This window comes from Tripterygium wilfordii, chromosome 14 (assembly GCF_013401445.1).
Source record: "Tripterygium wilfordii isolate XIE 37 chromosome 14, ASM1340144v1, whole genome shotgun sequence".
NCBI classification, from domain to species: Eukaryota; Viridiplantae; Streptophyta; class Magnoliopsida; order Celastrales; family Celastraceae; genus Tripterygium; species Tripterygium wilfordii.
In genome coordinates, this window is record NC_052245.1 from 13248926 (window position 1) to 13276061 (window position 27136).

At 37.8% G+C, this 27136-nt stretch overlaps 9 protein-coding genes across 12 annotated transcripts; 3 read left to right on the plus strand and 6 right to left on the minus strand.

Moving 5' to 3' along the window:
* Window positions 1-1282: 1282 nt before the first annotated feature.
* On the minus strand, window positions 1283-5468 carry LOC120014392 (30S ribosomal protein S1, chloroplastic-like). Its single transcript, XM_038866334.1, has 7 exons — window positions 5110-5468; window positions 4486-4761; window positions 3896-3976; window positions 3010-3291; window positions 2798-2908; window positions 2289-2375; window positions 1283-1773 (listed from the first exon to the last, which is right to left on the minus strand). Exons 1-7 carry the CDS (start codon window positions 5419-5421, stop codon window positions 1633-1635), a joined length of 1290 nt encoding a protein of 429 aa, XP_038722262.1. The 5' UTR covers window positions 5422-5468; the 3' UTR covers window positions 1283-1632.
* Window positions 5469-7983: 2515 nt separating this feature from the next.
* On the plus strand, window positions 7984-9813 carry LOC120015567 (galactinol synthase 1-like). Its single transcript, XM_038868051.1, has 4 exons — window positions 7984-8318; window positions 8743-9063; window positions 9173-9307; window positions 9387-9813. The coding sequence occupies exons 1-4, from the start codon at window positions 8019-8021 to the stop codon at window positions 9606-9608; spliced, it is 978 nt and encodes a 325-aa protein (XP_038723979.1). The 5' UTR covers window positions 7984-8018; the 3' UTR covers window positions 9609-9813.
* A 563-nt stretch (window positions 9814-10376) lies between these two features.
* On the plus strand, window positions 10377-13051 carry LOC120014484 (pentatricopeptide repeat-containing protein At3g61360). The gene is made up of 2 exons (XM_038866448.1): window positions 10377-10600; window positions 11226-13051. The coding sequence occupies exon 2, from the start codon at window positions 11243-11245 to the stop codon at window positions 12866-12868; it is 1626 nt and encodes a 541-aa protein (XP_038722376.1). The 5' UTR covers window positions 10377-10600; window positions 11226-11242; the 3' UTR covers window positions 12869-13051.
* A 1199-nt stretch (window positions 13052-14250) lies between these two features.
* Window positions 14251-14976, minus strand: LOC120014273 (pectinesterase inhibitor-like). The gene is made up of 2 exons (XM_038866188.1): window positions 14454-14976; window positions 14251-14297 (listed from the first exon to the last, which is right to left on the minus strand). The coding sequence occupies exons 1-2, from the start codon at window positions 14974-14976 to the stop codon at window positions 14251-14253; spliced, it is 570 nt and encodes a 189-aa protein (XP_038722116.1).
* Window positions 14977-15802: 826 nt separating this feature from the next.
* Window positions 15803-16357, minus strand: LOC120014274 (pectinesterase inhibitor-like). The gene has a single exon (XM_038866189.1). It carries the CDS (start codon window positions 16355-16357, stop codon window positions 15803-15805), a length of 555 nt encoding a protein of 184 aa, XP_038722117.1.
* Window positions 16358-16995: 638 nt separating this feature from the next.
* On the minus strand, window positions 16996-17553 carry LOC120014275 (pectinesterase inhibitor-like). Its single transcript, XM_038866190.1, has one exon. It carries the CDS (start codon window positions 17551-17553, stop codon window positions 16996-16998), a length of 558 nt encoding a protein of 185 aa, XP_038722118.1.
* A 577-nt stretch (window positions 17554-18130) lies between these two features.
* LOC120014720 (craniofacial development protein 1-like) lies at window positions 18131-23559 on the plus strand. Of its 4 annotated transcripts, XM_038866755.1 has the most exons (8): window positions 18131-18165; window positions 19110-19210; window positions 20226-20320; window positions 21371-21460; window positions 21577-21707; window positions 21795-22019; window positions 22093-22275; window positions 22759-23559. In XM_038866755.1, exons 3-8 carry the CDS (start codon window positions 20263-20265, stop codon window positions 23119-23121), a joined length of 1050 nt encoding a protein of 349 aa, XP_038722683.1. In that variant the 5' UTR covers window positions 18131-18165; window positions 19110-19210; window positions 20226-20262; the 3' UTR covers window positions 23122-23559. The 4 variants fall into 4 exon arrangements, with proteins under 4 accessions (XP_038722683.1, XP_038722682.1, XP_038722681.1 ...); XM_038866754.1 differs by lacking the exons at window positions 18131-18165; window positions 19110-19210 and adding an exon at window positions 19834-20002; XM_038866753.1 differs by lacking the exons at window positions 18131-18165; window positions 19110-19210 and adding an exon at window positions 19834-20002 and having other exon boundaries at window positions 20234-20320.
* LOC120014276 (pectinesterase inhibitor-like) lies at window positions 18586-19197 on the minus strand. Its single transcript, XM_038866191.1, has one exon. It carries the CDS (start codon window positions 19195-19197, stop codon window positions 18586-18588), a length of 612 nt encoding a protein of 203 aa, XP_038722119.1.
* Window positions 23560-23848: 289 nt separating the features above from the next.
* On the minus strand, window positions 23849-26560 carry LOC120014718 (dihydrolipoyl dehydrogenase 1, mitochondrial). Its single transcript, XM_038866752.1, has 2 exons — window positions 26196-26560; window positions 23849-25325 (listed from the first exon to the last, which is right to left on the minus strand). The coding sequence occupies exons 1-2, from the start codon at window positions 26475-26477 to the stop codon at window positions 24075-24077; spliced, it is 1533 nt and encodes a 510-aa protein (XP_038722680.1). The 5' UTR covers window positions 26478-26560; the 3' UTR covers window positions 23849-24074.
* Window positions 26561-27136: the final 576 nt, after the last annotated feature.

Genomic DNA, 27136 nt, shown 5'->3' on the forward strand with positions numbered 1-27136 from the left:
ACGTGATATATATATATATATGTATGAAACTATATATTGAGATAGTATATTAGTTACCTGTTTAACAAAGGAAGCTTTGGGAATTAAATATTACTAATCCCACACTAACTGAGGGTCTAATAACCTCATTAAGGGATTGATTAATTAATTACAGTGAAAATGTCACCTACTCTCACATTGACTTGTTTGTTTCGATTCTGTGTGCTCCAACAATACGAGAGAGAGTCTAGCTGTTCAAAGCTAATGAAAAAAAAAAGTTTTAATTAAAATAGTCGGATTCATGATAAATGAGTTGAAATTGAAAAATAAGAATTCATTATGAAACATATATATAAAACTAGAATAGAGTTAGTGGACATTAATTTCTTGCTCTATCAACACTCAGCTTAGCCGGCCAGATCGAAATTCCCCAACAGACCAACTAGTCTAGATTAATTAGTCAGTCAAAAGTCAAAAATCAAAAATCAAAAATCAAAATCAAAATCAAAATCAAAGGTTTACCACAAAAGAAAAGAAATACTCTAATTAAGAAACAGTCGAGTTGGTGGTATGGTCAAACACAGACTTCAAAAACGATGGATGCATATAATTGAGCCAATTCCAAACCCTTGGTGGATATATAAATTGGAGGAGTCAGCCCAGTAGGTATTAGTATTATGATTAATTAATTTGTAGAATGGTTTCTGTTTTAATATATTTACATAGTCCGTTCTACATTTTGAACTTGAAATAAATAGATATACACTTCAGTATATTTCAACTTGGTAATTTGGTGTAACACCTAACCTAATGAATTCTTTTTGACATCAAATTAAATGGTAGTCACTCTGACTGACCTAAGCCCATTAATTCTCCACTTTGTTTATTGAAATTTAGGAAATCCCTGGTTTTGGGGGTCCACTTGAAATCATTGGGCTTTTTAAGGCCCATTGAAAACAAACCAGTTAGGAGTCGGGGACCAGGAGCTGATAAAAGTTGTAAAACCCGGCTGTTCCATTATATTTTTCAACCGAAGTCAAGGTGAATGAATGGTGGGCTATATTTGAAATGAATTGAAGCAGAAGCAGAAGCAGAAGAAAGGCAAGAAGAGGCGTAACATAGTAGACGTCCATATAAAGAAGAGCTGGAGAACATTGTAGGCACAGGACAAAGAGAAACTTTGTTCCATTGTAATGGAGGAGTCGTAACAAAATATTTTTGTGATAGCATACCTGATGTAAAAGGCTTTGCTGAAAATGAGACGACATTGAGCGGGTGAAGAATAAATATTGCATAGCAAGGATTGAGCGCATATATATATATATATATATATATATATATCAAATCTCTTTTTGAATGTATAAATACACGATGAAATCAACTTCTGTACCAGGAAATAGTGATGATTGAACTGCTCCGTGTTTAACCTATGGTGCATGGCAAAACCTATGCATCCTGGACTAGAAATATTGCTTTCAAGTCGAAGATGCTTTTCTGGGAATATGGTAAGATGGCTTCTCTCCAATCATGCACACTGAAAGATGAATATACTTTTCTTCTCCAATCATGAATCATGAATCATGAATCATGAATGGCGAGTGGGAGAAATGGGGAATATGCTTCTCTCCGATTTCAAATTCTGCTACGGGGACATCATTCATCTAAACTGTCGTCTGCAGATGCTTTTATGGTATCATCTTCTGCAGGGGGGATATCAGTCAAGTCTAAACCCTCTGCTGGCAGGTCAGAAGACAGTGGACCCAGTACCCCATCAGGGCCTAGAGTTAATCCACTCTGCACATTTAGAGAAAATGTAACACCATTAGTTTTTGAAATTGCTTCCTGTAAGACATCAATGGGGGGAAAAAGTATCACCTGTAAAGTTAAGCCAGCAAATAAAAAAGGCCGGAATTGTACAAGTCATCTTGCAAACCCACACCATCAATTAGTTTGATGGTATGTCACCCCACATTGGGTTGTCAAATTGGACCCAAACAGCTTTAACTAAGAAATTCTACACTCATGGTCAATTGCATTGGATCCGGAGAATGTAAAAGTCATTACTCGCAGCTCGGTTTCTCAATTGTTCAAGGTTTGTAATGCCTATAGCAACATGGAAAGGTGTCTATGTTGCGTGTATGTCAGGTTCGTAATGTCTATAGCAATGTAGAAACGGGTGTGTGTGCGTAGAGAGTGTTTCTATGCCCTACTAACCGAGCTGGCAGGGAATAGTATTTTATGCTATTCCCACAAGTTCTTTTTCAATTCCGGACTTGTAAAGGTATTAATAGAGATGACTGAAAACACACCTCAGGCTGAAACTTAAGCATGTCTGCACGAGCCAAAGCTTCTGCTTGAGCAATTCTCTGTCGGAATGTCTGAGCCATCTCCTCAGCCTGTTGGAAAAAATTCATAGACACATATAACTCAGCTTTGATTTTAACTATTCCGAGAATAAAGATAAAGAACAATAATATATCCGAAGAAACAATAGATACAACTGGTAATTGGTAAAACTTAATTGAGCTTTTGACTTTGCTTTGTCCTCACAACTAGCTAAAACTGAGAGTTCCCATGATCCAATGAGTTTCCCAAAAGCAAGCATTAACTTCCCGATAAACTAAAAATCCAATACATCCTCTACTTTAATATTGTTTCATGGCATATTTAAATCCAATACAACAACCACCTCTGCTGTGATCTAGCAGTAAGAGCGGCTACAACCGACTTTCCAGATGCAGGTTGGAAATTACGATGCAAAAGAAAAAAAGTGGGAAATATTCAACCATGCATGAGAATAAAAGTAATTTCAGGATACCTTCTCGAAAACAAGCTTTGGATTTCGAATCATGTCTCCTGGCGTAGGTTCTAACTTCTTGGTTGAAAGACTCACTCGACCTCTCTCACGATCATGACTTAGTATCATGACCTACACCGTGAAAAAAAATTAAATGGATTAGTTCCTTTACAACACGGCATAAATTGGATTATTTAAGATGGATGCAAACGTTTAGCAAAGGCATAACTAACCTTGAGAGTATCCCCAGGTTGAAGAACTGTTGCAATATCTGTAACTCTATCGTGACTGATTTGACTAACATGAAGAAGGCCATTGATTCCACCAATGTCAATGAACGCACCATATTGCTTAAGGCTTTGAACAGTTCCGACAACCACTGATCCAATCCCAAGCTGTGCCTGGCTATCTGCAATTGCCTTGCGGTTACTGAGGACAAGCCTAGACTGCTCCTCATCAACCTCTACAAACTTCAATGGAAGCTCTCTATCCAGGAGCTCTTCTGCTGTAGTTTTCTATTGCATAAACAGGGAAAAGTGAGAAACTGTAAACACAAGGTGTATCCCGTTCTAGATAAATTAGAATTGTCAAAACAAAAAAGAGTTCAAACGCATTAGAGTGCGTTGAGGCAAAACTTGTCTTGGAAGACAATAGAGAAAGATGCCCCTCTAGGATTTTTATTCTCAAACCACACATAGCAACAAAATTAGATTGAATCTACTAACAAATTTCGCATTATTTAAATCTTGAATTAAGATGCTGCTGCAACAATTCTCTCACCAAGCATGACCCGTATTGGTCAGCATGATAGCCATGCCCATTTAAGTAAAGAATCAGTAAAGTCACTTACCATCAAGTCAAACTACAGTTAAGATGGTATGAGGTGATATGATTTATTATATGCTGATAACTTCATTTTTGTGATGCTGTACATGCAATGGTCTTCAAAAGATCTATGTTACAACTTCAGAGAAATTCAAGTTTTGTGATATGATTTAAGATTGAAAACCATTTTAGAAACAACCAAAAAGACAAAGAAAGCAATTTCTTTTTTCTTGATAATCATGGTCATAAAGAATGCTGGATGAAGCACATTTCAAAATCAGGATAAAGAACAACCGAAGATATCTGCGAGAAAGGGACAAATCCTCGAAGGCCCTCCACGACAGCAACCACTCCACCCTTGTTTCCACCAACAACCTACATATATAGCACAAGCACATATCACAATGACATGAATATGGGAATCAAATTGGATAGTAATCCAAGAAATGAGCAATCAGAAAATGAAAGAGAACCCTCAACCCTTAATGAAATCTTTTGCGAGCAGGTGACATCTTCTGGAAGGCATAAACAATCCATTTAGCCTACAAGAATCAAATTGGTACCCCTGACTATGTAAAATGCCAGTACAGCAATTTACCATTTTTTTTAATAAAAGAGCTTTTAAGCAAAAGGAAGCCACAAAGATGGTATGAACCTAAAAGTATGTGCCTAAACTCTAAATGTCTTAACAGTATTTTCACTATGCCAACTAAGAAGAGTATATAACCACCTGTACTTTAAGCTAAGCAAGTTCATCTTGTTCCCTTCAGAGACCCTTCTATCTCTCTTTCCCTATGACCACAAAATGACTAGCCGTAGCACTTAATTTTCCATACAACTGCAGATAAAAAGGAAAACAGAAACATCAACGCTCAAATACCCACCTTGCCCTTCACAACAACATCCTCAGCTTGAAGCTGCCTACAACGTTCCCAAGCAATGTCATATTGGATAGACCGTAAACTCAAGACCAAACTATCATCAGACTCGTTCTCGCCAATGATTAGAAACTCCTCTTTCAAACCAGGAAATATACCAGCTTCTTCAACGTGCTTTATTTTGTGAATGCATGCCTCCTGGACTGGCAAATATGCAGAAGACTTTGCAGTAACGTCGACAAATGCCCCATTAGCATCTGTCAAGAAAACTGTTCCTTTGATCTGTAAACAATATATGCATATCATCATCAAAGCCTTGGTCCCAACAATTTACGCATCCATAAACAAAAATTATAATCAAGCTAAATAACTGATCTGCCTCACGGATATAACTTAGAACAACAAGCAATGCTTATAAAAGCTCTCCATTACTCAATAGTAGAAACCATGAACACAAAAGAAACAGTTATTAAAAGATCCAAACTAAAAAATAGGCATCAGCGCATCACCATCCTCGAACTAAGGTTCAAGATACTTCTAAACAGTCATACACACTAAATTTCCACGAATTTCAAGTAGTAATCAAATATGAAGAAACCAACCAAATTGAAGTAAAAGAATTGCACTAACCTTGGTTCCAATTTCAGAGTCGAAGTTGTATTGATCAAGAGCCGATTGAAATTCCTCAAGGGTGAATGAGACGCCTTCCATGGGAGCATTTCGGCAACGTTCGCTAGCTTCCTGAAAGAGCTCCTTGAGCTTGAGCCTCTCTCTGGTCTCTGCATTCCCGATAGCCACTCCTCCCGCAGACGATACTATCACGCCACCGCGATTCTGGAATTGCTTCATTGGATATAAGTACGACTTCTTCCTCGAGATGCGCGTCGATAATACAGGCGCGCATCTCAGGCCGCCGGTCCATTGCTGCGCCAGAGAAGCCATCTTTGTCTCTCTATGTTCGAAGAAATGGCGTTGTTCCCTGGAGACGAGATAGATAAGGCGCTCCTCGGTCCAGAAAACACAATAAGGCCAGAGGTGATCACGGGCTTGAAGCCCAGTATAAAATGGGCCTTGAGTGAACAGTAATAGGCCGTAAACGCCAACTGAAAAGGAGCGAACAAAAAATCATGCGGGCTTTGATGACACCGTTGGAAGACCATGCTTTTCCAGATGTTGGGCCCAAATCAATCTCTGAGCTTCTAGGTTTGACGAGACTCTCTGGACAAACTAGTTGACTTGCAAATTCATTGGGTCATAGCATAAGAGATTGATTGTCATACATAATTTCATGAGGACTTCATCAAAATATTTGACTTGTAGAAACCTCTTGAATTATTTTTATTTTTCGAATAAGAGCAGCATTTTATCAATATTTCTACTTTTTTGAGAGTAGCTAGCTAGTGGTTTATTTAGGTTTTTATATACCCCTCATCTTTTTTTATCTTCTCATCTCTTTCAATCCATGACATATGGATTGGTCTCGATCTGAAATTGTGCAATTTGAAAAGTAATTTTTGCAAGCTACAACATTTTGATGATTCCGAAGGCTAAGATCCCTTTTGATCATACAAATTATATTTAGCTTTGATTAGTATAATATTCCTACTTCTTGCAAGCACATGTACACTTGTTGCCAGCATATATAATATTCATGTCTTACCACTTTTGTTGGAATTAATAAGAATATCAAAGAAAATGACCGTCGCAAAGGGAAAAAAAAAAAGAAAGAAAGAAAAAAAAATGCCTTTTTATTTTATTGTTAATTTTTTCATGTTTGATTTTTTTTTTCTCCATGAGATACAAGTCAAATATAATTTTGTTACGTGAGATACAAGTCATCATCATGATCACTAGATACAAATGAATTTTATTTTTTGGGGTTTGCTGCATGAGTTAGAGATTATAACGAGTACAAATACCTATCTCAAGGGGAGCATATATATACACACACATATATAGTGAGGTGTAGTAAAAGACATATATGGTATGTCTATATCGATCTAATAATACACGAAACAGAAAAGCATGAGCAATCAAACCAAGCATTGCCTATGCCTATTTTTAGTGTTTCAATCGTGTGGAATATATATTATTCTCCAATTTATCTCTCCCTTTACTATTTAGACTCTCGTATTTCTATCCTCCCCACTTGGAATCAGGATATTAATTGAAAAAAAAAAGCATGTCGAAGAAGAATCCCTAAATAGATGACACTTTCTTTCTTCTTTTTTTTATCCGACAACAACATCATACAAGAATATTGTTCTTTGGAAGTCAGAAATGATACTAAACTCAGACTGTTAGGCCCGTGCGCACATAAGTTTCCCTCATGATGATATTGTAAGTTGTTCAAAAACCCTAATGTGTGATCACAATAATATTGCTTCCAATGACAGTGAGAATCGAACTCAAGATCTCCCGAATTCATATGGTTTGACCCCATACCTAAATAGATGACTTTCATATGTTTTTTTTGAAGGATGATATAAATTTTAAAAATCAATTAATCGTGAGCGTACTAGTAAATCCATTCCATATGGAAAATCCTCAATCAAAGCAACACTGGATTCGGTATCTATATTCTATACCTAGAGAAGCAAGCGCATCTGCTAATTTATTATTGTCACGCCTTTCATATCTTGATACTTAATAGTTTATGGTATTTTTATGACATATGTGTGTCCAAAATTCGATTCCAATGAGAAGCACATATATTTGTCTGTGATATTTCAAAAAAAAATCACAATAAATAAAGAGTAATGTTACATCCACTAAAAATAAGACCCTATTCAACCCCAAATTTATGTGATGTGAAATAACTATTGATTGTAAACACACATGTAGGGTCCAACACTCCATATAATTAACCCTAATTAATTACATAAAACAACAAGCTTCAAATCAAGTAAGTTAGATCCCGAATTTTATAGATTTCAAGTCAATTGAAAATTGATTGCTCAAATATTGATGATTGATTTTAGGGTTTAGAAAATATCTCAAAAATCCCAAAATTTAAGGCTCATTTAGTATTACAAAATTATGTGGTAATTACTACACAATCACGTATAATTGGGCAAAAGGGTATCTTACGAAATTAGTAGCTTACCATGCATGAAGATTTTGCCATTTGGCAACAATGCAATGGACCCACTTAATCAACCTCCACGTGGCACAGCTCTCTTTGCCACGTAGCTTATATACCAAAATCAAAAGCTGGGCTTTTTCTTTAGGCTCTATCCAAAGCCACCGACTCCCATACTAGATAGATAGCTAGATAAAGAGTCCCAATTTTTGAACCGTTTGATTAAACTATACATGAAATTGGAAATTAAAACTCATCTCTTTCTAATTTTTCACTGCGAATCATCGTGGGACAAAAAAGGAAAAGTGTAAGAATATCGCAATTATAGGAGAAATCTTGCCACTTTGAGCACGTACAACCCCCTTTAATCCCTATAAATACAAGCTAGGGATTGCTTCACAAACAAAAAAAACCTCATTTGATTAAGGTTTTCCTTCTTTCTTTGTTGTCTCTGAAGATGTCTCCAAATGCTACGAGTGATGTGGAGACCCGAAAGAGGGCTTATGTGACTTTCTTGGCAGGAAATGGCGACTATGTGAAGGGTGTGGTTGGGCTAGCCAAAGGCCTTAGGAAGGCCAAATCTGCATACCCTCTTGTGGTGGCTGTGCTGCCGGACGTGCCGGAGGACCACCGTGAGATTCTCGACTCTCAGGGATGCATCGTCCAGGAGATTGAGCCTGTTTATCCCCCCGAGAACCAGACTCAGTTTGCCATGGCTTACTATGTCATCAACTATTCAAAGCTCCGTATTTGGGAGGTAATATTATATTTATTTTATTTCTTCAAAAAAGTTATTTAATTTGTTTATGACAGATAATCTCATCTTCTTAATTTTCTATTGTATGTTATTGTTAAATAAGCATAAGTATGCATGATGCAAATGAATGCTTGTGACAATTCAGTTTATGTATATTGTTATTGCATATATATATATTATCCATGCACGCGTACTTTTATCCTTCCCATATATGTAAAAAAGGTGTTATGCCTTATACTTTATTTTTTAAATTTTTTTTGAAAGAATAAATTTCATTAATAAAATGGGGATTCAAAATCAGAGGTGAGTAGAGCATGAATAGAGTGGGATTCGACCGGGTGCCCTTGATATAATATTATAATGTCTGTACGTTACGTTAGTTTGATTGACGATGTGTTAGTAATTTGGGATTGTTTAATTGTAGTTCGTGGAGTATGAGAAGATGATATACTTGGACGGTGACATTCAAGTGTTTGAGAACATCGATCACCTATTCGACAACCCGGACGGCTACTTGTATGCCGTGATGGACTGCTTTTGCGAGCCTACATGGAGTTCGTCTCCTCAATTTAAGATTTGGTATTGCCAACAATGTCCTGACAAGATCCCATGGCCCATGGAGATGGGCCCTCCCCCACCACTCTATTTCAATGCTGGAATGTTTGTGTTTGAGCCCAATCTCTTGACTTATTTTGACCTCTTGGAGACTCTCAAAATCAGCCCTACCACCTCTTTTGCTGAGCAGGTAAATATAATTATAACCTCCTCCTGTTGGTAATTTTGACATAATCAAACATAAATAATCAAATGGGTTGTAATTAAGAGAAATGCATGGGTTGTAATATTATTTGCAGGACTATTTGAACAATTTCTTCAAGGACATATACAAGCCAATTCCTAATGTTTACAACCTTGTAATGGCTATGCTCTGGCGCCATCCAGAGAACGTCGAACTTGACAAGGTCAAGGTGGTCCATTATTGTGCTGCGGTAAGTGAATAATATCAAACAATAAGAATAGTCTTTATATAGTAATATTAATCCGGGCATCATACACACATGCATGCAGGGATCAAAGCCGTGGAGGTACACAGGGGTAGAAGAGAACATGGAGAGGGAAGACATAAAGATGCTTGTGAAGAAATGGTGGGATATCTATGATGATCACTCGTTGGACTACAAAAACTCCATTAGTGCTGACCACACAATTAATCTTAAGCCACTCATTGCATCTCTCACTGAAGAAGATGGTGTGGTTCACAAGAGGGGGGATGTCCCTTCTGCAGCCTAATTAACTACTAAACCATGCATGTTTTAATATAAGATATGTATTAGGGCCTTTTTCTTTTAATATATGTAAGCCCCCTAAACACACACACACACACACACACACACACACACACACACACACACATATATATCTCATCTATATATGTATGATCCTAGCTAGGAATCAAGGACTAGTGATCCACTTTCTAATTAGTTTTTGCAATTTATATTAAGTAGTAATTATGAGCGAGGGTGGTGGGTCATGTGTTGATGTGGCAATATAGAAACCATGCATGAATGCTATAAAAATAAGGCTTTCCTAATTATTAAAAAAAAGCCTCTTATTATTCATCTTCTTAACTTAAATGTAAGCAGTTTATCTTTTCTAATTGTGGTGTGTTACAAATAAACTTTTCTTCGTATCAATGTTGGTCCACGAATATATTTTGGGAAAATCAGTCTGCCATATTATTAATATTTGCAAATCAATACATGTTCTATTCGTGATTAAGGAACCCTTTGATCCAATTCATTCGTCCAATAATCTTGGGCCGCCTGATGTGTGATGGGTACTGGGCTTCGCCATTGTAAAGCTTGAGCTCAGTCAATTTTACGTTTAATATTAGTAGTTGTTCTATTCTTTTATTATAAATAAAAAATAAAAAAAGTTGTCTTAGAAAAAAGTCAAAAAACCTACAATTGGGCCTTTGGGCTTAGCTGGACAGCTTTATGTGCTGCTCGTCCAATAAAGCCCAAGACACTAATCGTAGGCCCTCATTGCAATGGACTTCCCATTTCAGAATGGGAGACACTTCATCCCTGAACAAAAAAAACTGGCTTCTCGACAACACCAGCCTCCCTACCACAAGTTCTGCAAATATATTGAATCCTGACCTCAAGTGTTCCTTGTATGTATATTCACTCACAGCAATTAGAGCCATCGAGCGTTCTTTTTTCGCGCCGTTGAAGCCTCAACGTTTATTTGGAAGCTTTGGCGCATCTCTTCCGACCTCGGTGAGTTCAATCTCGTCTTTTTTCCTTTTCTTTTTCTTCCAAGTTTCAGTCGATGGTTTAAAATAGCAGGTTATGGGTTTATTTCGTTGTGCATAAACACTTGTTGGAAACCGCAATTTGGAGCAAAGTACTTTTTTTTCGTCTTAAACTGTTTCTAGTGATTTTCCTCTTGACTGGAACTGGTTAAATCATGGAATTAGAGCAGTTTAAGTTGGAGAGTTTCATATGTATGTGTTTATATTTCAAGATTAACTTGTAGTCGGAGTGAATATTACTTTTGTTGTTATTCTATTGTAATAAGAGTCAAGAGAATGGTTATGTTGAATCACTGAGAGATACAGGTTGACTATTCATCAAGCTTACAATAACGAGCTTTTGTGTTCTTTAGAAAAAATGATTCAAGGTTTATCTCTCTCTCTCTCTCTCTCTGCATTTAGTGGTTTCTCTCTGTGGTCATATCTTCTTGATTTAATTGATTATTCATCTCAGGGACACTACCTCTGATGTCAAACTGTCACTGCTAATTATTTGAGTGTAATTTGTTTCAACATTCATTTAGTTGTTATTAGTATATGGTATTATTATTATTTTCTTTATTTTTAAAAATCTTTTTTGGATTAAACAGGGTAGTGAGATTAGTTGATGAGTGCTGTGGGTTCCCATAGAAGTTTTGAAATCCCCGTGGGCTTACTATTACCACTAAATATATTGGACTGGAGAATGCTCCTCTTGAGGAAACTGAAGAGATCTGATAAACTCATTCAACTCCCTTATCAGAATCTGTATTGTTCTGTTGCGTTTAAATCCCCCTGCCAATTTCCTCTGTCATCTGGGAACACAATAGAAATTGAACAAATTGTTCGGATCATCAATGACCACCCATTTCCTGATCGAGCACTTCAACCTACCCTTCTCCAGTATATCCCTCCAGCTTCACTCACCACAACCTTTGTGGAAAATGTTCTTGGTCGTCTCTTTGCAGCCCACTCCAATGGTCTTAAAGCCTTGGAGTTCTTCAAATTTTCTCTCCATCATTCCCAATTCAGGTTAAGTTCAGATGCTTTTGAAAAGACCCTTCACATTCTTTCACGAATGCGATATTTTGATAAAGCTTGGGACTTAATGGTGGAAATTGGTCAAACACACCCTTCCTTGCTTACCCTCAAGTCAATGAGCATCATGCTAAATAGAATTGCTAAATTCAACTCCTATGAAGATACCCTCGAAGCATTTGAGAAAATGGAGCACGAGATTTTTGTTGGGATGAAGTTTGGTACTGAGGAGTTCAATGTACTTCTTCGAGCATTTTCTACACAGCGTGAGATGAAGGAGGCACGATCGGTGTTCAATAAAATGCATTCTCGATTCCCTCCTAACACCAAAACCATGAATATCTTGCTTTTGGGATTTAAGGAGACGGGTGATATTACTTCAATGGAACTTTTTTATCATGAGATGGTTCGAAGAGGTTTCGAGCCCAACACTTTTACGTATAATGCTCGAATAGATGCTTATTGTAAGAAAGGCTGCCTTGGTGATGGTTTGAGACTTCTTGAAGAAATGGAACGGGCTAATTGCTTGCCTTCACTTGAAACAATCACTACATTGATTCATGGTGCAGGAATTGTTCGAAACCCACTTAAGGCAAAGCAGCTTTTCGATGAAATTCCTAAAAGAAATTTCCAGCTTGATGTTGGGGCTTATAATGCTTTGATGAGTGCTTACATTAGATCTAGAGAAGTGAAGTCTGCAATGGACTTGATGGTGGAGATGGAAGAGAAAAATATTCGGCCCGACAATGTGACTTATCATACCATGTTTTTAGGAGTGATGAAGTCAACCGGTGTTGAGGGTGTTTGTGAGCTTTATGACAGGATGATTGAGCGAGATTTTGTGCCCAAAGCACGGACGGTGGTTATGTTGATGAAATTTTTTTGTGTTAGTGGTCGTCTTGATTTGGGGATGAATTTGTGGCATTACCTAGTGGAGAAAGGGTGTTGTCCTCATGGTCATGCACTGGATCTCTTGATAACAGGATTGTGCTCTCGAGGGAGGCTACAAGAAGCTTTTGAGTGCTCTAAACAAATGTTGGAGAGAGGAAAGCATATCAGTGATGCATCATATCGAATGTTAGAGAGCTTACTATTGCAGGTGAACTCGACAGACAAGCTGAGGGAGCTCAATCGGCTGATAAGGAAATTGCAATCAGTGTTGCCTCCATCTAGAGGGCATGCTATTGGTAATCCTGCCTTTGTAGATGTAAGATAACATTGCGACGTGTAAAAATTTCTTTACTTGTTTATCAAATGAGGAAGCTCTCATTCCAGAACAGTGAATGAGATTGTTTCTTTTCATATTTTAAAGACTGGCGTCGGTTTTTGATATGCGAGTTATGTACTGCTTTCTGCATCTGAGATTTTACAAGAAATTGGAATCCTTGCTGCCTTGGTACATAAGATTATTTTGGTTCAAGGTCCCTTGAGTAATGAATATTGTATTTAAATAAAAGCATCCAGAAACTAGAAAGCCGTTACCCTTGACAATTGACATGGTATGAGATGTTGATATTTGGATTCCTGAAATCCTGTATTTATTTACTACTTTCTAATTGCAAGTGAATATCTGTATTTATTCGGGCAACGGCTAATCAATTATGCAGCATACAATAAAGAAGTACAATCTAATTTTCATATACATCAGAACTTATAAGTGTTGGGTTACAAGTATAAATAATAATTATAAGATATATATACTGATATTATACTTTTATAGGGGTGGGAAAAAGGGTCTTCTTCAAACTCTGATTGCTAGGAAGATGGCTCTGCTTCTGGTACTCTGTGTGAAGGTACTTAAAAAAAATACTTTTTATCTGCTTCAACATTTTCCAATCAAAAAGACTGGGCTTGAGTTTTGGAGATGCATTATTCAGGCTTTGTTTTCCTCTCCACTTTCATTATCTTTAATTGTATGCATATGTGTACGGCTTCCACCCCGGCACCGTTGTGCCTTTTCACACCCTCGTTGCCATTCGTTTGATGGAGGAGGTTTGCATTCCCATTTCCTGCCTTTGTAGCAGTGAGGCCTATTGCCTTCGGCCATCGCCGGGGAACCGATATATGTGTCTTGGGCATGGGAGATTGAAGCCAAAACAAGCAAGCACACGAGGAAAAGGAGCATGACGTTAGTCTTGAACGAAGCCATTGCCTATTTAATTTGTTGTTAATAATAAGACTTGAGATTCAATTGACGACAACCAACACACACAGAGCCTGCTATATATATAGAGGTCACAATCTTGCTAGAAAAAGATGCGGCTAAGGTTAGAAGAGTGTTTTGTCTGACGATTGAAATTGAGATATTTAATCCTGTTCCTGTATGTTGGATGGTTTTGTGGCATCAAAACAAGAGAAGAGAAAGTCCTCCTAAATGCATGGGTTGTCTCTTGTTCTTCTTCATCTGGTTTAGATTTAAGTAAATGATTTTCATCCAACAAATTCACCACTGGTTCTCAATTTATACCGTACTTGGAAATAATTTTATAAATTTCAACTTTCATGGTCTATAAGAGATGTATATGAGTACGTATAATCATATTAATTTAAGTGGATTATATATTGGATTATGAAATCCCAATTATTCATTATCTATTACTAGCTCTCTTTCATTGGAATATTAGAGAAATATTGCATAAACTCAACTATAAAAGAAAGAAAAAAGTAATTCAACAGTCGATTCAGGTAGGAAATGATTTATTTATTAATGAACAACATAGCCATTACAATGTTGAACGGTTTTAACTAACTCATACAGTCATACATATATGTTGATTTCAACTAATTTTTGTTCAACATACTGGAGATGACCTTCACTGTATCCGCATATTGTTCAAGGAACACAACAGATCTCAATAAATTCAATGGATCATGTAATATTTTCTCTAAGATAGCTAGACACTTCTCTGCTTCGGCTGTAGTAGTTGTTGCTGCACTGCCTAAACCAGAAAAATTACCGGAAGTACTCAAAAGCTTTTGAGCCTCCGCAATCGCTTTAACGGCATTGCTTATGTTGTTGCTGCAGAATGAGTATTTTTGTTTTAGTTGGGGATCACTAGTGCCTTTCGCTGCTTCATTTAACCGATTAACGGCGTATACTGCATTAGAATACACTAAATTAATAAAAATTTTGGCAAGTCCTTCAAGAGTCTGACCAGAAGAAAGTGGTAGAACCATCAAACAGAAATCAGGATTTGAATCTTTTGAACAAACTGTGTTGACAATGTCATTGGGACTAGTCTGGTCTGCTAGTGAAGGAGTGATTATGAGAAAAACTAGTAAGAGAGAAGAGAGAGAGGAAGAGAAAATTGAAGAAGACGACATAGCTATTGTTTTTACTTTTTAGCAATGAAAATGTATGTGCACTGCTACTCTTTTTTGATATGTTTTATTACATGCGACTAGAGCGTTATATATATATATATATATGTGTGTGTGTGGAGTTGGGTCTTGGATTAAGAAAAAAATTAACAATATATTGACTTGGAGAATTTTTTAGATTTAAATATCTCAAGTGTCCACCTTGAAATTGAGATTTTTTAAATTTACATCTCTCTCTCAAGGGTCAACCTTGACATTGTGTATAATATTAGAAAGTTAATATTATATATTATGTTAAATATAAATATTCTGGTAAGGCGACTAATTAACATGGTCAAAGCATGTATTTTACAACGTATTTTGTATAATTAAATTATTATTATTATTATTCTTTTAAGTGCAATTCCCCTTCACCACCTCTCCCTTTGCAAAGACTGTCACTACTGTCCTGTCCTATGTGTACACCCCTCCCTGCGTGTAATTAAAATTAAGTCGTTTAATTGAAATGCCACAGTGCTACATATGTGGGTTCGTCCTTTTGGACCAAAGCCTAAATCCAGAGACTTATGTAAAATAATAAAATTGCTAAAAGATATCAATGTGAATGCTCTTAGACGACTCGGCAAACTGTCTTTAATATGGTTGTTGTTAGCATACAAACTAATTTATTCATGTCCGAATGTGAAAATGAATTGAACAGTTGCCGTAGTTGTAGTAACATTTTCAATAACTTATTCAAATGAAACTTAACTATTAGCAGTCCTTTTTCTCTGGACAATATTCGTTCTTGCGTTTATTTAACTATTTTTCAAATAGTTATGTAATGAATTCACTTCTTCAACATAGTGGAAATGATACTGATTATATCCACATATACATCCCCAAAGTTGTTTATCCCCTGCAAGATATAAAATGGATCAGCTGGCTGGCTTTGGAAGAGACTTATACACTTGTGTGTTTCAGCCTTTGCAGTTGCTGCTGCCCTACCCAAACCCAAACCAGAGAAATCACCTGAACCCACTTCTTTTATAGCCTTTGCAAGAGCTGCATCTGCAGTCTTCATGTTTGTAAGACAAGAAGAGTACTTTTTCTTCAATTGGGGTTCAGTAGAACCCATGGCTGCATCCATGACATTCACAATTGTGTCTTCTGCATACTCATGCCCTGAACTAACAACACTCTTGGCAACTGCTTGAAGGTTTCCATCATGTGGTAGAATCTGTAAACACATGGAAGGGTTCTTAGCTTTTGAACAAACTTGGTTGACGATACTATGCTTAGCTGTATCAACGACAGTAATAATTGGCCTTGAAAATGAAGGAGAAATGAAGAGAGAACCTAGCAAGATGGAAGCCAAAAAGGAAGAGGGAGAAGCCATCGCCATTATCTTCAATGAAATATGTACTATTACACTACTGTTTAAGATTCTTGGAGTAGTTTTTCTTGCGAAGATGCCTGCCCTTAATTATAGTCGTAGCATTTAATTAGTTTTTCCCTGGTCTGTCTCTTGGTGGGTAATACTTCCCCTTTGCATGATTCATGAGTATACACACATGTTCTAGAGGTAGAGAGTGCATATGAATGTCTTAATAAATTTTTGGATGACCATATACATTTTACATCCATCTTGGAGACTGTATTTGCATTAATTATTAGTAATTACCTCTAACCTTTTTTTCAAAAGAAATTTTTTTTTTTGTTTGGGGCAGAATGATGTGGAAGTTTAGAACTTTCATGAGAATGGGCCAGCTGGGTCTTTTGACGAAAATGATGGGCCTGGGCTGGAAGTCTTACTTTAAGAAAAACTACCAAGATTAGATCAGAGAAGCCAGAAAGAAAGGAGTAGGAGAAGTTATAAGCATTTTTTATCAATGAAATACTCTATTCTATTACTATAATCATTTTCAAGAGGAAAAGAGCAGAATATTCCTCTTTTTTTTTTTTTTTTTTTTTGTGGGCAATCTTGAACATCTTATTCTTGAATTATTTCAACAACTGATACAAATTTAAGAATTAATTTCTTCACTTGGACATAGTGGAGATGATCCTGATTATATCCACATATATATCCTCAAAGTTGTTAATCTCCTGCAAGATGAAATATGGATCAGCTGGTTGTGCTTTGAAGAGATTTATACACTGGTCTGCTTGAGCCTTCGCAGTCGCTGCTGCACTTGCCAAACCAGATAAATCACCAGAACCCACTTGTTTCTGGGCATTTGCAATGGCGGCAGATGCAGTGTTCATGTCTGCAAGACAAGAGGAGTACTTAATTTTGAGTTGAGGATCAGTAGCATCATTGGCTGCATCCCTTACATTTATAATTACGTTTTCTGCATACTCATGCCCCGAGTCCACACCACCTTTGGCAACTAGTGTCAGGACTTGAGAATGTGGTAGAATCTGTGAACACATGGAAGGGTTTTTGGCTTGTCCACAAATTCTGTTGACCAGACTGCTGTCCTCAACTCCTATTTCAGAGTAATTGACACTAATACCACTCAGCCTAGAAAATGAGGGAGTAATCAACAGAAAAACTATCAGGACAGAAGTCATGCAAGAAAGAGAAGCCATAGCCATATTCTTTCTGTTTTTTTCTTCAGTGAAATATGCAGTGTTACAAAACTCCTTGCAAGGAAAGGATCCCCTTATTACATCTTATGTGTAGGTGTAGGTGTAGGTGGGTTTTCTATATAAGTGGGGAATTACTTTATTAGATCGATGTATATGATCTTTTTCAATAATTGTTGAAATAGAAACACAATTATGGAGGAGATATTGTATATCCTGTGGCAGATTATATCGAATTAAACGTTTATAATTTTATAGAAGCACAATTATGGGCCTCGGCTCTGTTGAAGTGATTTGTGAGCTGGGCTTGCCGTGTATAGTTTGGACTTTGATTGTTGAAGGAAAAAATATGGGCCTCGGCTAAGTCGAAGTTGATTTACGGGCTTGTGAAAGTTTTCTTTCGATGAAAATGATGGTCCTCGACGAAATATCTCCTCCATTTTATCAAACACTCGGTCCCTCCGCTTCGAATCTCTAATACGCACGCGCTCATTCAGACTTGAAAAAGGCAGGACTGCAGGAGGAACCCTGACGCAGAGCCTTGAGAGGATTGTGCTCGATCGTTCGTTTATGCTCGCAGATTCTCCATTGATTTCGCATTCCGGTCTTTTCTCAACGCAGGTGAGGTTCTCATTTTGTTTTCGGCTTCACAAGTGAATTTCCATGCGATTGAAAGACTTGAATTTGGTCCATTTATACGTACCTTCCATTGAATATTAATTAATTGATAGTGTTTCTTTCGCCAATTTAAACTAATTAATGTATGTAGTAACTCTCAGTACAGTAATTTAATTTTACTCTGAATATCGACGAGTAATTAATGATGATACCTGGCTATATGTTAGGACTGCAATGCTACGTAGCAGATTCAGTTGCTGGAATGGTAATATCATTTCAATACCATATATATTTGAATGAAACTGTTTTTATTTCTCAAGATACTCCTTTTTCACTGGCCAAACTTGGAAGTTTGAACATTTTTCAACATAGTGGAGATGATCCTGATTATATCAATATATATATATATATCCTCAAAGCTCTTTATCTCCCGTAAGATGTAAACTGGATCTGCTGGCTGTCCTTTGAAGAGATATAAGTTTGAACATTTTTCAACATAGTGGAGATGATCCTGATTATATCAATATATATATCCTCAAAGCTCTTTATCTCCCGTAAGATGTAAAATGGATCTGTTGGCTGTCCTTTGAAGAGATATATACACTTGTCCGCTTCAGCCTTTGCAGTTTCTGCTGCACTACCCAAACCGCAGAAAACACCTGAACGCACTTGCTTTTTAGCCTTTGCAACAGCTGCAGATGCAGTATTCATGTTTGTAAGACAGGAAGAGTACTTTTTCTTTAATTTGCGATCAGTCCCATTATTGGCTGCATCTATGACGTTTACAATTGTGTCTTGAGCATAATCATACCCTGAACTGACAGCACTCTTGGCTAATACTTGAAGGGTTCCATCATGTGGTAGAATCTGTAAACACATGGAAGGGTTCTTAGCTTTTGAACAAACTTTATTGACAACACTTTTATCGTCTGCTGTTTCATTGACAGTATTACTCAGCCTAGAAAATGACGGAGTAATAAAGAGAAAAACTAGCAAGATGGAAGCCAGGAAGGAAGAAAGAGAAGCCATAGCCATAGCAAGATTGCAAGTATGCACTATTTATACTCTTTAAGATTCCTGATGCAGTACTTTCACTTTCGAGGATGGCCTTATATATATGTATATATATGTACAGTTCAGTTGGAATGTGGTTCAAATGACTAATTACTAATTTATTAACTTGTAGAAGTTAGAATGGAAAGAAACTTATTAACCATCCTGCGGGTTGTTGAAATGGCTGATTGGGTAATAAATTTTCTGCTTGAAGTATAATTTTCCCTGTGCTCTTGGCGTGTAATTCTTTCCTTTTTTTCCTTGCTTTTAAGATAAGATCGATTCATGAGATGTTCATTTCATTTATACCCATGTTATGTATCTTTGTAGAGTGCATATGCATGCCTTACATAAATGTATTTTGTGGATATGATCATTAGATCATATACATGTTCCATCCATATTGCTGAGAGTATATGAGCGCTCGTCTTACATGAATGTAACATTGGACGACCGGATAATGGGCCTTGTGTAAGTTGACTTTACTTATGGGCTTGGGGCGAGCCTTTGACCAAAGGATGGGCCCGGGCTTAGTTGAAGTTGATATATGGGCTCGGGGTGTTAACGATGTTGACCTGGTTGATAAGAAGATTCTTAAAACATATCAGTGCGATATTGAAGAAAGCACAGGATTAGCAAATCCTTTTTACCAGACTCTCCTCTTGTCTCTCACGCGCGCATACAGTGAGTCTGGAGCCCTAACGAAGAGTCTTCATAGCATTTTTCGCGTCGTTTTTGCTTTACCGTTTCGATATTGATTTCGCTAACGATCGCTTGTCCGACGACGGTGAGTTTGTTGTTGAAATACTCGTGTTAATCTACGTGCGTGGTCTTGGATTGTCAATTTATACAAAAGAATGGCTGGGTTCTTCTTCTTTTTTTACCTTCTCATCTTCGGAGAAGACTTTGGATTTTAATATGTTGGTTCGTAATGATTTTTCGCTCGATATAATATAGTAGATCACGAAGTTTCACATTGTATGGTTTTATAATTTATTACTGCTTTGTAGTTTTTCAGATTGCGTTTGAGTTCGAGGGAAAAGGTGAATGGATGCCTCAATTGGGTCTCATCAGCAGGAGCCTATCTCCCAACAAAGGAATCCTGGTAACAAATTATGCTTCTTTGTTGTCCTGGAAAGGAAAGAGTATACTTCAAGCAAGGGAATCCTGGTTATGGAATTATTATGTGTGTTGATACATTTCAAGCCAAAAAAGAAACAGTGCGGAAGGATCATTAATTGCTAGGCTTTGCTTGTAATTTGTTTGTGTAAATATGCAATCCGGTTCTCTTGTAGTGCCAATAGAAAGAATATGTCCCATAAAACTGTCTCTTACCAAATGCAGTAAGTTGAGGTGCTTTTGTTTTATACTTTCTTTCCAATCATTTATACTGTGATTGAAGCTTTTACTTTGAAATATATTTTCTTCTTAAGATAATAGCAAAAGCCTTGCCATTATGTTATGTTGTACTATCTTACCATAATCTCTATCTTTGTTTTGATTAAATTTCCGTTGTGTTAGGCTCTAGGTTTTCAATTTTCAGACAAACTTCACTACTTACATCCACCAATTTTAGGCCTTAACTTTTTTCCTCGTAATTTTTTTCTGGGTTGTGCCTCCTTTTGATGCCTTATTAATATTTTTGATATTAAAAAATAAGAACAAGCCGTTCAGCAACTATATAATGGGGTCCCTTTTACTCAATATGTTTCTTTGGAATGTTATGGAGGAATTGCAAGAGCTCATGTGGAAGTCAGAGGAGCTGATTTTAATTGTGAATGGAATTTGTAATCCACTTTATTGTTCAGGCACTGCATAGACTCAACCAGTCAGTGCATTGTTCCCTCGCCTTTTTCTAGCTTAAGGTTGTAGTCAAAGGCTGCCAGATGATGCCTTCATCTCTCCTTAGTAGCAAAGTAGTAGTTGGTAATCTATTTTTCCTAGGTATGCAGTTTGGCAGCATGATACTAGACTATTACCAGTTAAATTGCATATTCGCGCTGATTCCAAAATGCATGGCCATGCAATTGGATTTGTGTGGCTATATGTATAGGTTGAGAGACACTCGTCCCAACTTGTTATTGGTAGAACTAGCTGGGATCACAATTCAATTTTTGCCATTTCTTGCTTCTTAGATGCTTTACTAATTTTTCAGGGCATGTAAATGATAAGTATGGGTTGGGTGTTGACTCTGTCAAAGAAGTTGCTTCTATTTCAAGCTTAGAGGCTAAGCCTGAAGATTCTGGTAAAATCGAGGATTCTTTAGTCTTCACATTTATTTTGAATATATTATTTTCTTGTGGTATTTATCATTTTCATCAAGTTCAGGATTCAAAGGGCTTGTTTTTCCTTTTTATATAGGTATGAATGCTCGGGTGGAAGCTTTGTGGGAGCAAATGAATAAGCAAATACATAATAAAACTGCCAAACCCTTTGCAGACAAGCGTCATTCAACTGTGAATATAACTGCAGAGAAGAAGTCTGATGTGAGGGTTGGCATAATTTTACTGTTTCTGATGCAATTATTTGGTTATAAGTTACTCTTTGACATGATTTCTTATTTCATTCATTTTTCACAGAGTTGGATGAGATATTTGGGCCTGGTGCCTAAGGAGGCAACATCCTCTGGGCAGGAGAGACAACAGCAAGGAACTGGTGTGATTCAAAATGACACCAGTGATGAAGAGAACAAAGTTACTACCTTGTGGGAGCAAATGAATAGAGGAGTATCTAATAAGACTATCAAATCATCTTCAAATAAGATTGGTCCAACTGTAGATATACCTTCAGAAAGACGATCTGATGTAAGGAGTTTCTGTATGTTATTTGCTTTTGTAGTGGAATTATTTATATGATAATTGAGGAATCATTTCACAGAATTGGAGGTCATATCTCGGCCTGGCCCCCAAGAGAGATAGAACCCTTGAGCAAGATGCATTGCAGAATGGAACAAGTGATGTGCAGAATGGCACCAGTGATGAGGCCAAGAGACTTGCTGCTGCTGCTCTTGCAGCAGTTAAGGATGCTGCACTGGCTACGTCAAATAGGGGTAAAGTTGAGGTATGCCACACAATGCACTCAACATTGTCTCTCCTTATACTTGCTATATTGGGTGTACATTTGTTGCTGAAACTTATGGGTCTCTATCATGTTATCACATCTTTTGGATGAACTCAACATTCATTTCATGGTCATGAGTTATTCCAGTTACACTAGTCTATTTTAGCTGTGAAAATTGTTTCTTGAAGATATGTATCCGTAACTTCAAGCTTGATGGCATCTGAGCAGCTCTCATGTTGTATAACCGATGGTTCTGACCTTCCCTGATATTGTTAGGATGCCCCTAGATTAGTGGATTTGTGTCACACAGATGTGCCTAGATTAGTGCATTTGTTTGTGCATCACAATTCTATCTGTTTTTCTTTTGAAACAGCTACAAAATGAATGGGACTCATTGATGTCCTTGTTTGTTATAAGAGTCTGTGCCAGATCATTGGTAAGCAGTGTGATGTATTTTATTTAACAACAGGTTGCACTTTGCAGATTACAGAGGTTCGGGACTTTGCAGGACAAGAAGTTGAATACAAGAAGCTTGTTGATGTGGACTCAAGGGAAGCATTTGAAAAGACCAAAGCTCCTGCACCATCTGCTGTTGATGCTGTTTTAGAGCAAATCAAGAAGAAGCAAAAGCTCAGTGTCCTTGACAAGACGAAGAAGGATTGGGGAGAATACAAGGAGAACAAGGGAGTGGAAGAGGAGTTAGACGCTTACAAGAAGAGCTCAAACCAGTACCTGGAAAAGGTATCCTTCTTGCAACGAGCAGATGTCCGAGAATTTGAGAGGGAGAGAGATGCACGGTTGGCTCAACAAGCCAGGAGGAGACCAGACATGCGGGAGGATCCATGAATTTGTGATTGTCCTGGAGTGCTATCTCAATGCATGGAGATATTGGGAAGGCCAGAAAATTTAGAAAGGAAAAGAAAAACCTTGTAGGCATCTGTTTAAGTACCTCAGGCAAGTCTTTGGCATCGATCGGGATATGGTGAATCAGTGTTGTGATTGAGAACTTCCTCAGTATGCATCTTGTCGACGTGCAGTCCAGCTACATAGGAAGAGAGGAGGATTATCTGAAGTGTACCTTTTGGTCGTCTCTGCTTGTGCTTGTCGTCCAGTAGATCCAGTTTTTTTCCTTGTTTGTAGACCTTTTCTATTCTTTAGTAATATTTACCTGATGTGGCCTGGCTACATGGGCACGAGGGATCATTAGGTATTAATCCCGTCGATATATTGGTCCGGATGAATGAATAGTTTATTAGCAAAAAAAACTGGTAATTGAACTCCAAATTCTAAATTGGTGGGGTTGGGGTCTTGTGGGTGGTTTCTTAGCCGTATGTGTAGACACAGACACTTGTCTAGTCGCACGTGACTATTAACCAAATTGAGAGGAAGAGACGAGGAAAACCAAATTCTACGGGAGTGCCAATGTCTAACAATAAACGCAAGCCTCGTACGAAGCGACCACCCCATCTCATTTCTTCAGCGAAAGGGACATGACCATATTTATAGCAGAAAAATGATGAAAAACAGCGCAACACACCATGAAAATGCCTCTCGACGTCACCCAGAGGGAGACTCAGCAGTTCAACATTCTCCTCCTCTTCTGCTATTATTAAAGCATATTGACACGCAGATGATAAAACATCTGGAAGTTATTATGTCATTATAAGTAACATGAATTAAGAATACACTCCACCTGCTTCAAAGAAGGCACTAAAAGGAAAACATAAAGCTTTTGTTGAGTCACTCCAAAATTCCCAAACCAAAAAATGAAAACAAGAATCCAAGTAATCTCAAGCATTTTAGATGTGAATTGGCTTGTCATAGGTTGCCATGGCAGCCTCCTTCAATGCTTCACTCATTGTAGGATGTGCATGGCAAACACGCGCTATATCTTCACTTGCAGCACCATAATTAATGGCCAGCACTGCTTCATGAATGAGCTCCCCAGCATTGGGTGCCATTATATGAACTCCCAATATTTTATCCGTTTCCTTATCAGCCACTATCTTGACCATACCGTCAGCATCATCAATGGCCTTGGCTCGACTATTAGCCAAAAAGGGGAACTTTCCAACACGGTACTCAATACCAAGCTCCTTCACCTGCTCCTCAGTCTTTCCAACAGATGCTACCTCAGGATGTGTATAGACAACTCCTGGCACCTTATCATAGTCCACATGACCGTGCTTACCAGCTATGAACTCCACACAAGCAACCCCATCCTCTTCTGCCTTGTGAGCTAACATAGGGCCTGGAATTACATCCCCAATTGCATGTACACTAGGAACATTTGTAGCAAACCTCTCATTAACTAAAATTCGCCCCATTTTATCAGTTTCCACTCCTATCTTGTCCAGCCCAAGTCCAGCAGTGAACGGAGTTCTACCGGCAGAGACAAGAACAACATCTGCTTCAAGTGTAGTCTGATCGCCACCAGAAGCCGGTTCAAGGGTCAGCTTCACTCCATCTCCGGAAGTATCAACTCCAACAACCTTAGTCTTGAGCATGAATTTCATTTTTTGTTTCTCAAGCATACGCTGAAATTGCTTGCGGACTTCACCATCCATGGTTGGGACAATATCAGAGGCAAACTCAACAACAGTAACTTGAGAACCAAGTCGGCCCCATACTGAGCCCATTTCAAGCCCAATATAGCCTGCCCCGATGACTACAAGTCTCTTTGGCACTTCTGTCAAAGCTAAGGCTCCAGTTGATGATACAATTCTCTTTTCATCAATTGTGATCCCAGGTAAAGATTTGACATCAGAACCAGTGGCGACTATGATATTTTTTCCTTTAACAACAGTATTGCCGCCATCCAGCGTGTCGACAGAAACTTCCAAGGGAGAGACAAACTTTCCATACCCTTTAACGTAAGTTACTTTGTTCTTCTTGAACAAACCTTCTATGCCTCGAGTAAGATTAGCCACGGCTTTGTCTTTCTGGGCCATCATGGCAGGCAAATCAACTTCAACAGAAGAGAATTTCACACCATGGTTGGCAAATGAATGCTGGGCCTCATGGTACATGTGTGATGAATGGAGAAGTGCCTGAACATAGGTAAAACAAGTGTAATTAGCACATCATATAGTAAGCATTATTTTCTATCTACCTACAACTAAAATTTAAACGAGTCAACAATACGAATTGAAAGACAAAAGAAAAACAAGCATTTAGCATACTGACAAGAAGCTAAGCATGTAGCCTCAGCCGAGCAGAAAGGCGAGGTGTAGTTGGCCAATGAATTTGGCAAAATATTACCAAACCATCATAGTTATAGTTCCTATTTTATTCACAAGCTCTATAGGTGATACAAACACAGTTTTCAGACTGGATTTACGCTTCTTTTAAGGCAAGTGGATTCACACGTATCATTTGAAAATTTAATTTAAAAGAAATAACAGAAGGGCTATCTTACCGACTGAAAAGAAAAAGAGAAGAACAAAAAAAGAAAAAGACTTTTTGCAGCACATTACCTTTGCCTACTAAAACTACTCATAAAATTATCAACAGGACAATTCAGTATGGTAGAATATGCTCCATCATTATATTGATAAATCAACCTGAAGAATATTATCTCGAAACTGCTTAACCCTCCATAACCAAAAATGTTCATAAACTGCTAGAACTTCGATATGCAGTATAAGTTACGGAAAGCATAAACACGCTTAGCAAAATCAATCTCGATGGCAAATAATGGCATGAAAAGTGAACTCCTCTATAGTAAACCTAGCTAGCAGTATTAAATGCCCTAAAGTTATCATAAGCCCAAAAGACTAATATTGACATTCCAACTTTACCAATGAAACGATTAGATCTATGAAGAAACCCTAGAATAAACAAAGTATCAACAAAATCAAACCAATTTAAAAGGAAAAAAAATTGGAAGAAGGAAATAGACATCGCAAGTCATTTCAGACCTTAGATGGGATACATCCGACGTTGAGGCATGTACCACCGAGGGCCCCCCTCTTCTCGATACAGGTGGTCTTGAGACCGAGCTGGGCCGCCTTGATGGCAGCCACGTAGCCGCCTGGACCTCCCCCGATGACGACGACGTCGTTCTCCTCAGATCCCGATGCGAAGCCCCTGGAAAAGCTGGTGAGCGATAGTGAATACCTGAGTGAGGCATCCGATGGCGAGGTCGAGATGTTTCGAGCCACAAGATAGGCCTTCCTCCTCGCTAAGCTTGCGATAGCCATCTCTGCTCTTTCTGTTCTCTCTCTGTCTGAAAAAGCTCTCGAGTCTTGAGGATTGTCGAATGGAGTTATGAAGAGTATACGATTTATGTTATTTTTCTTCTTTTCTTTTTGTCTTTTACAGAGTAAAGTAAACGTGTAAATTATTATTATAATAGACAATCAGGAGGGGAGTAGCCGATTCTAAAGAGCCATTTCTTTTAGATCCACTGAAAACTCGACGGGTGGCACGAACAACTGTGAATAGTCAATCAGAGCCGTTGGTTGTCAAGGGCTCTGATGAGGCTTTGTGGAGTTGGTATTTTATTATTTTCTTGAACTTTCACCTACCAGTACCACCGGCGGCATGTGTCGATAGAAAGAAGGCGGATTTCCATTTCAGCTTTCTTGCCATATGTTGTTGACCTCCCATTTTAGGTGGAGTATTTACATCTCACAAACAGTAGATAATATATATTAAGAAGAAAATAAAAAAAATTCAAGAAAATGGTGGCCTCACAGTATTAGCTCCCTCAACGCCATCCCATCCCTATTTTTGCTGCTCAAGTGGTGGAGAAAGGCCTTCCATTCCTTTCCCCTAAGATGATTATGTTTTATTCTAATTAAAATATTTGAATAGAGACGTCTGTGACATAGACAGCAGAGGTTTGGTTCAGACATCC

Coding starts and splice junctions, on each gene's coding strand:
- LOC120014392 (XM_038866334.1), bottom strand. CDS start 5,421: ATGGCTTCTCTGGCGCAGCAATGGACCGGCGGCCTGAGATGCGCGCCT. Junction 4,762..5,109: donor ACTCTGAAATTGGAACCAAG/GTTAGTGCAATT, acceptor TATTGTTTACAG/ATCAAAGGAACAGTTTTCTT. Junction 1,774..2,288: donor TGCTTAAGTTTCAGCCTGAG/GTGTGTTTTCAG, acceptor CTAAATGTGCAG/AGTGGATTAACTCTAGGCCC.
- LOC120015567 (XM_038868051.1), top strand. CDS start 8,019: ATGTCTCCAAATGCTACGAGTGATGTGGAGACCCGAAAGAGGGCTTAT. Junction 8,319..8,742: donor CAAAGCTCCGTATTTGGGAG/GTAATATTATAT, acceptor GTTTAATTGTAG/TTCGTGGAGTATGAGAAGAT. Junction 9,064..9,172: donor CCACCTCTTTTGCTGAGCAG/GTAAATATAATT, acceptor TATTATTTGCAG/GACTATTTGAACAATTTCTT.
- LOC120014484 (XM_038866448.1), top strand. CDS start 11,243: ATGAGTGCTGTGGGTTCCCATAGAAGTTTTGAAATCCCCGTGGGCTTA.
- LOC120014273 (XM_038866188.1), bottom strand. CDS start 14,976: ATGTCGTCTTCTTCAATTTTCTCTTCCTCTCTCTCTTCTCTCTTACTA. Junction 14,298..14,453: donor TACAGTGAAGGTCATCTCCA/GTATGTTGAACA, acceptor TTTCTTTTATAG/TTGAGTTTATGCAATATTTC.
- LOC120014274 (XM_038866189.1), bottom strand. CDS start 16,357: ATGGCGATGGCTTCTCCCTCTTCCTTTTTGGCTTCCATCTTGCTAGGT.
- LOC120014275 (XM_038866190.1), bottom strand. CDS start 17,553: ATGGCTATGGCTTCTCTTTCTTGCATGACTTCTGTCCTGATAGTTTTT.
- LOC120014276 (XM_038866191.1), bottom strand. CDS start 19,197: ATGGCTATGGCTTCTCTTTCTTCCTTCCTGGCTTCCATCTTGCTAGTT.
- LOC120014720 (XM_038866755.1), top strand. CDS start 20,263: ATGGATGCCTCAATTGGGTCTCATCAGCAGGAGCCTATCTCCCAACAA. Junction 20,321..21,370: donor CTCCCAACAAAGGAATCCTG/GTAACAAATTAT, acceptor CTAATTTTTCAG/GGCATGTAAATGATAAGTAT. Junction 21,461..21,576: donor GGCTAAGCCTGAAGATTCTG/GTAAAATCGAGG, acceptor CTTTTTATATAG/GTATGAATGCTCGGGTGGAA.
- LOC120014718 (XM_038866752.1), bottom strand. CDS start 26,477: ATGGCTATCGCAAGCTTAGCGAGGAGGAAGGCCTATCTTGTGGCTCGA. Junction 25,326..26,195: donor TCGGATGTATCCCATCTAAG/GTCTGAAATGAC, acceptor ACCTATGTTCAG/GCACTTCTCCATTCATCACA.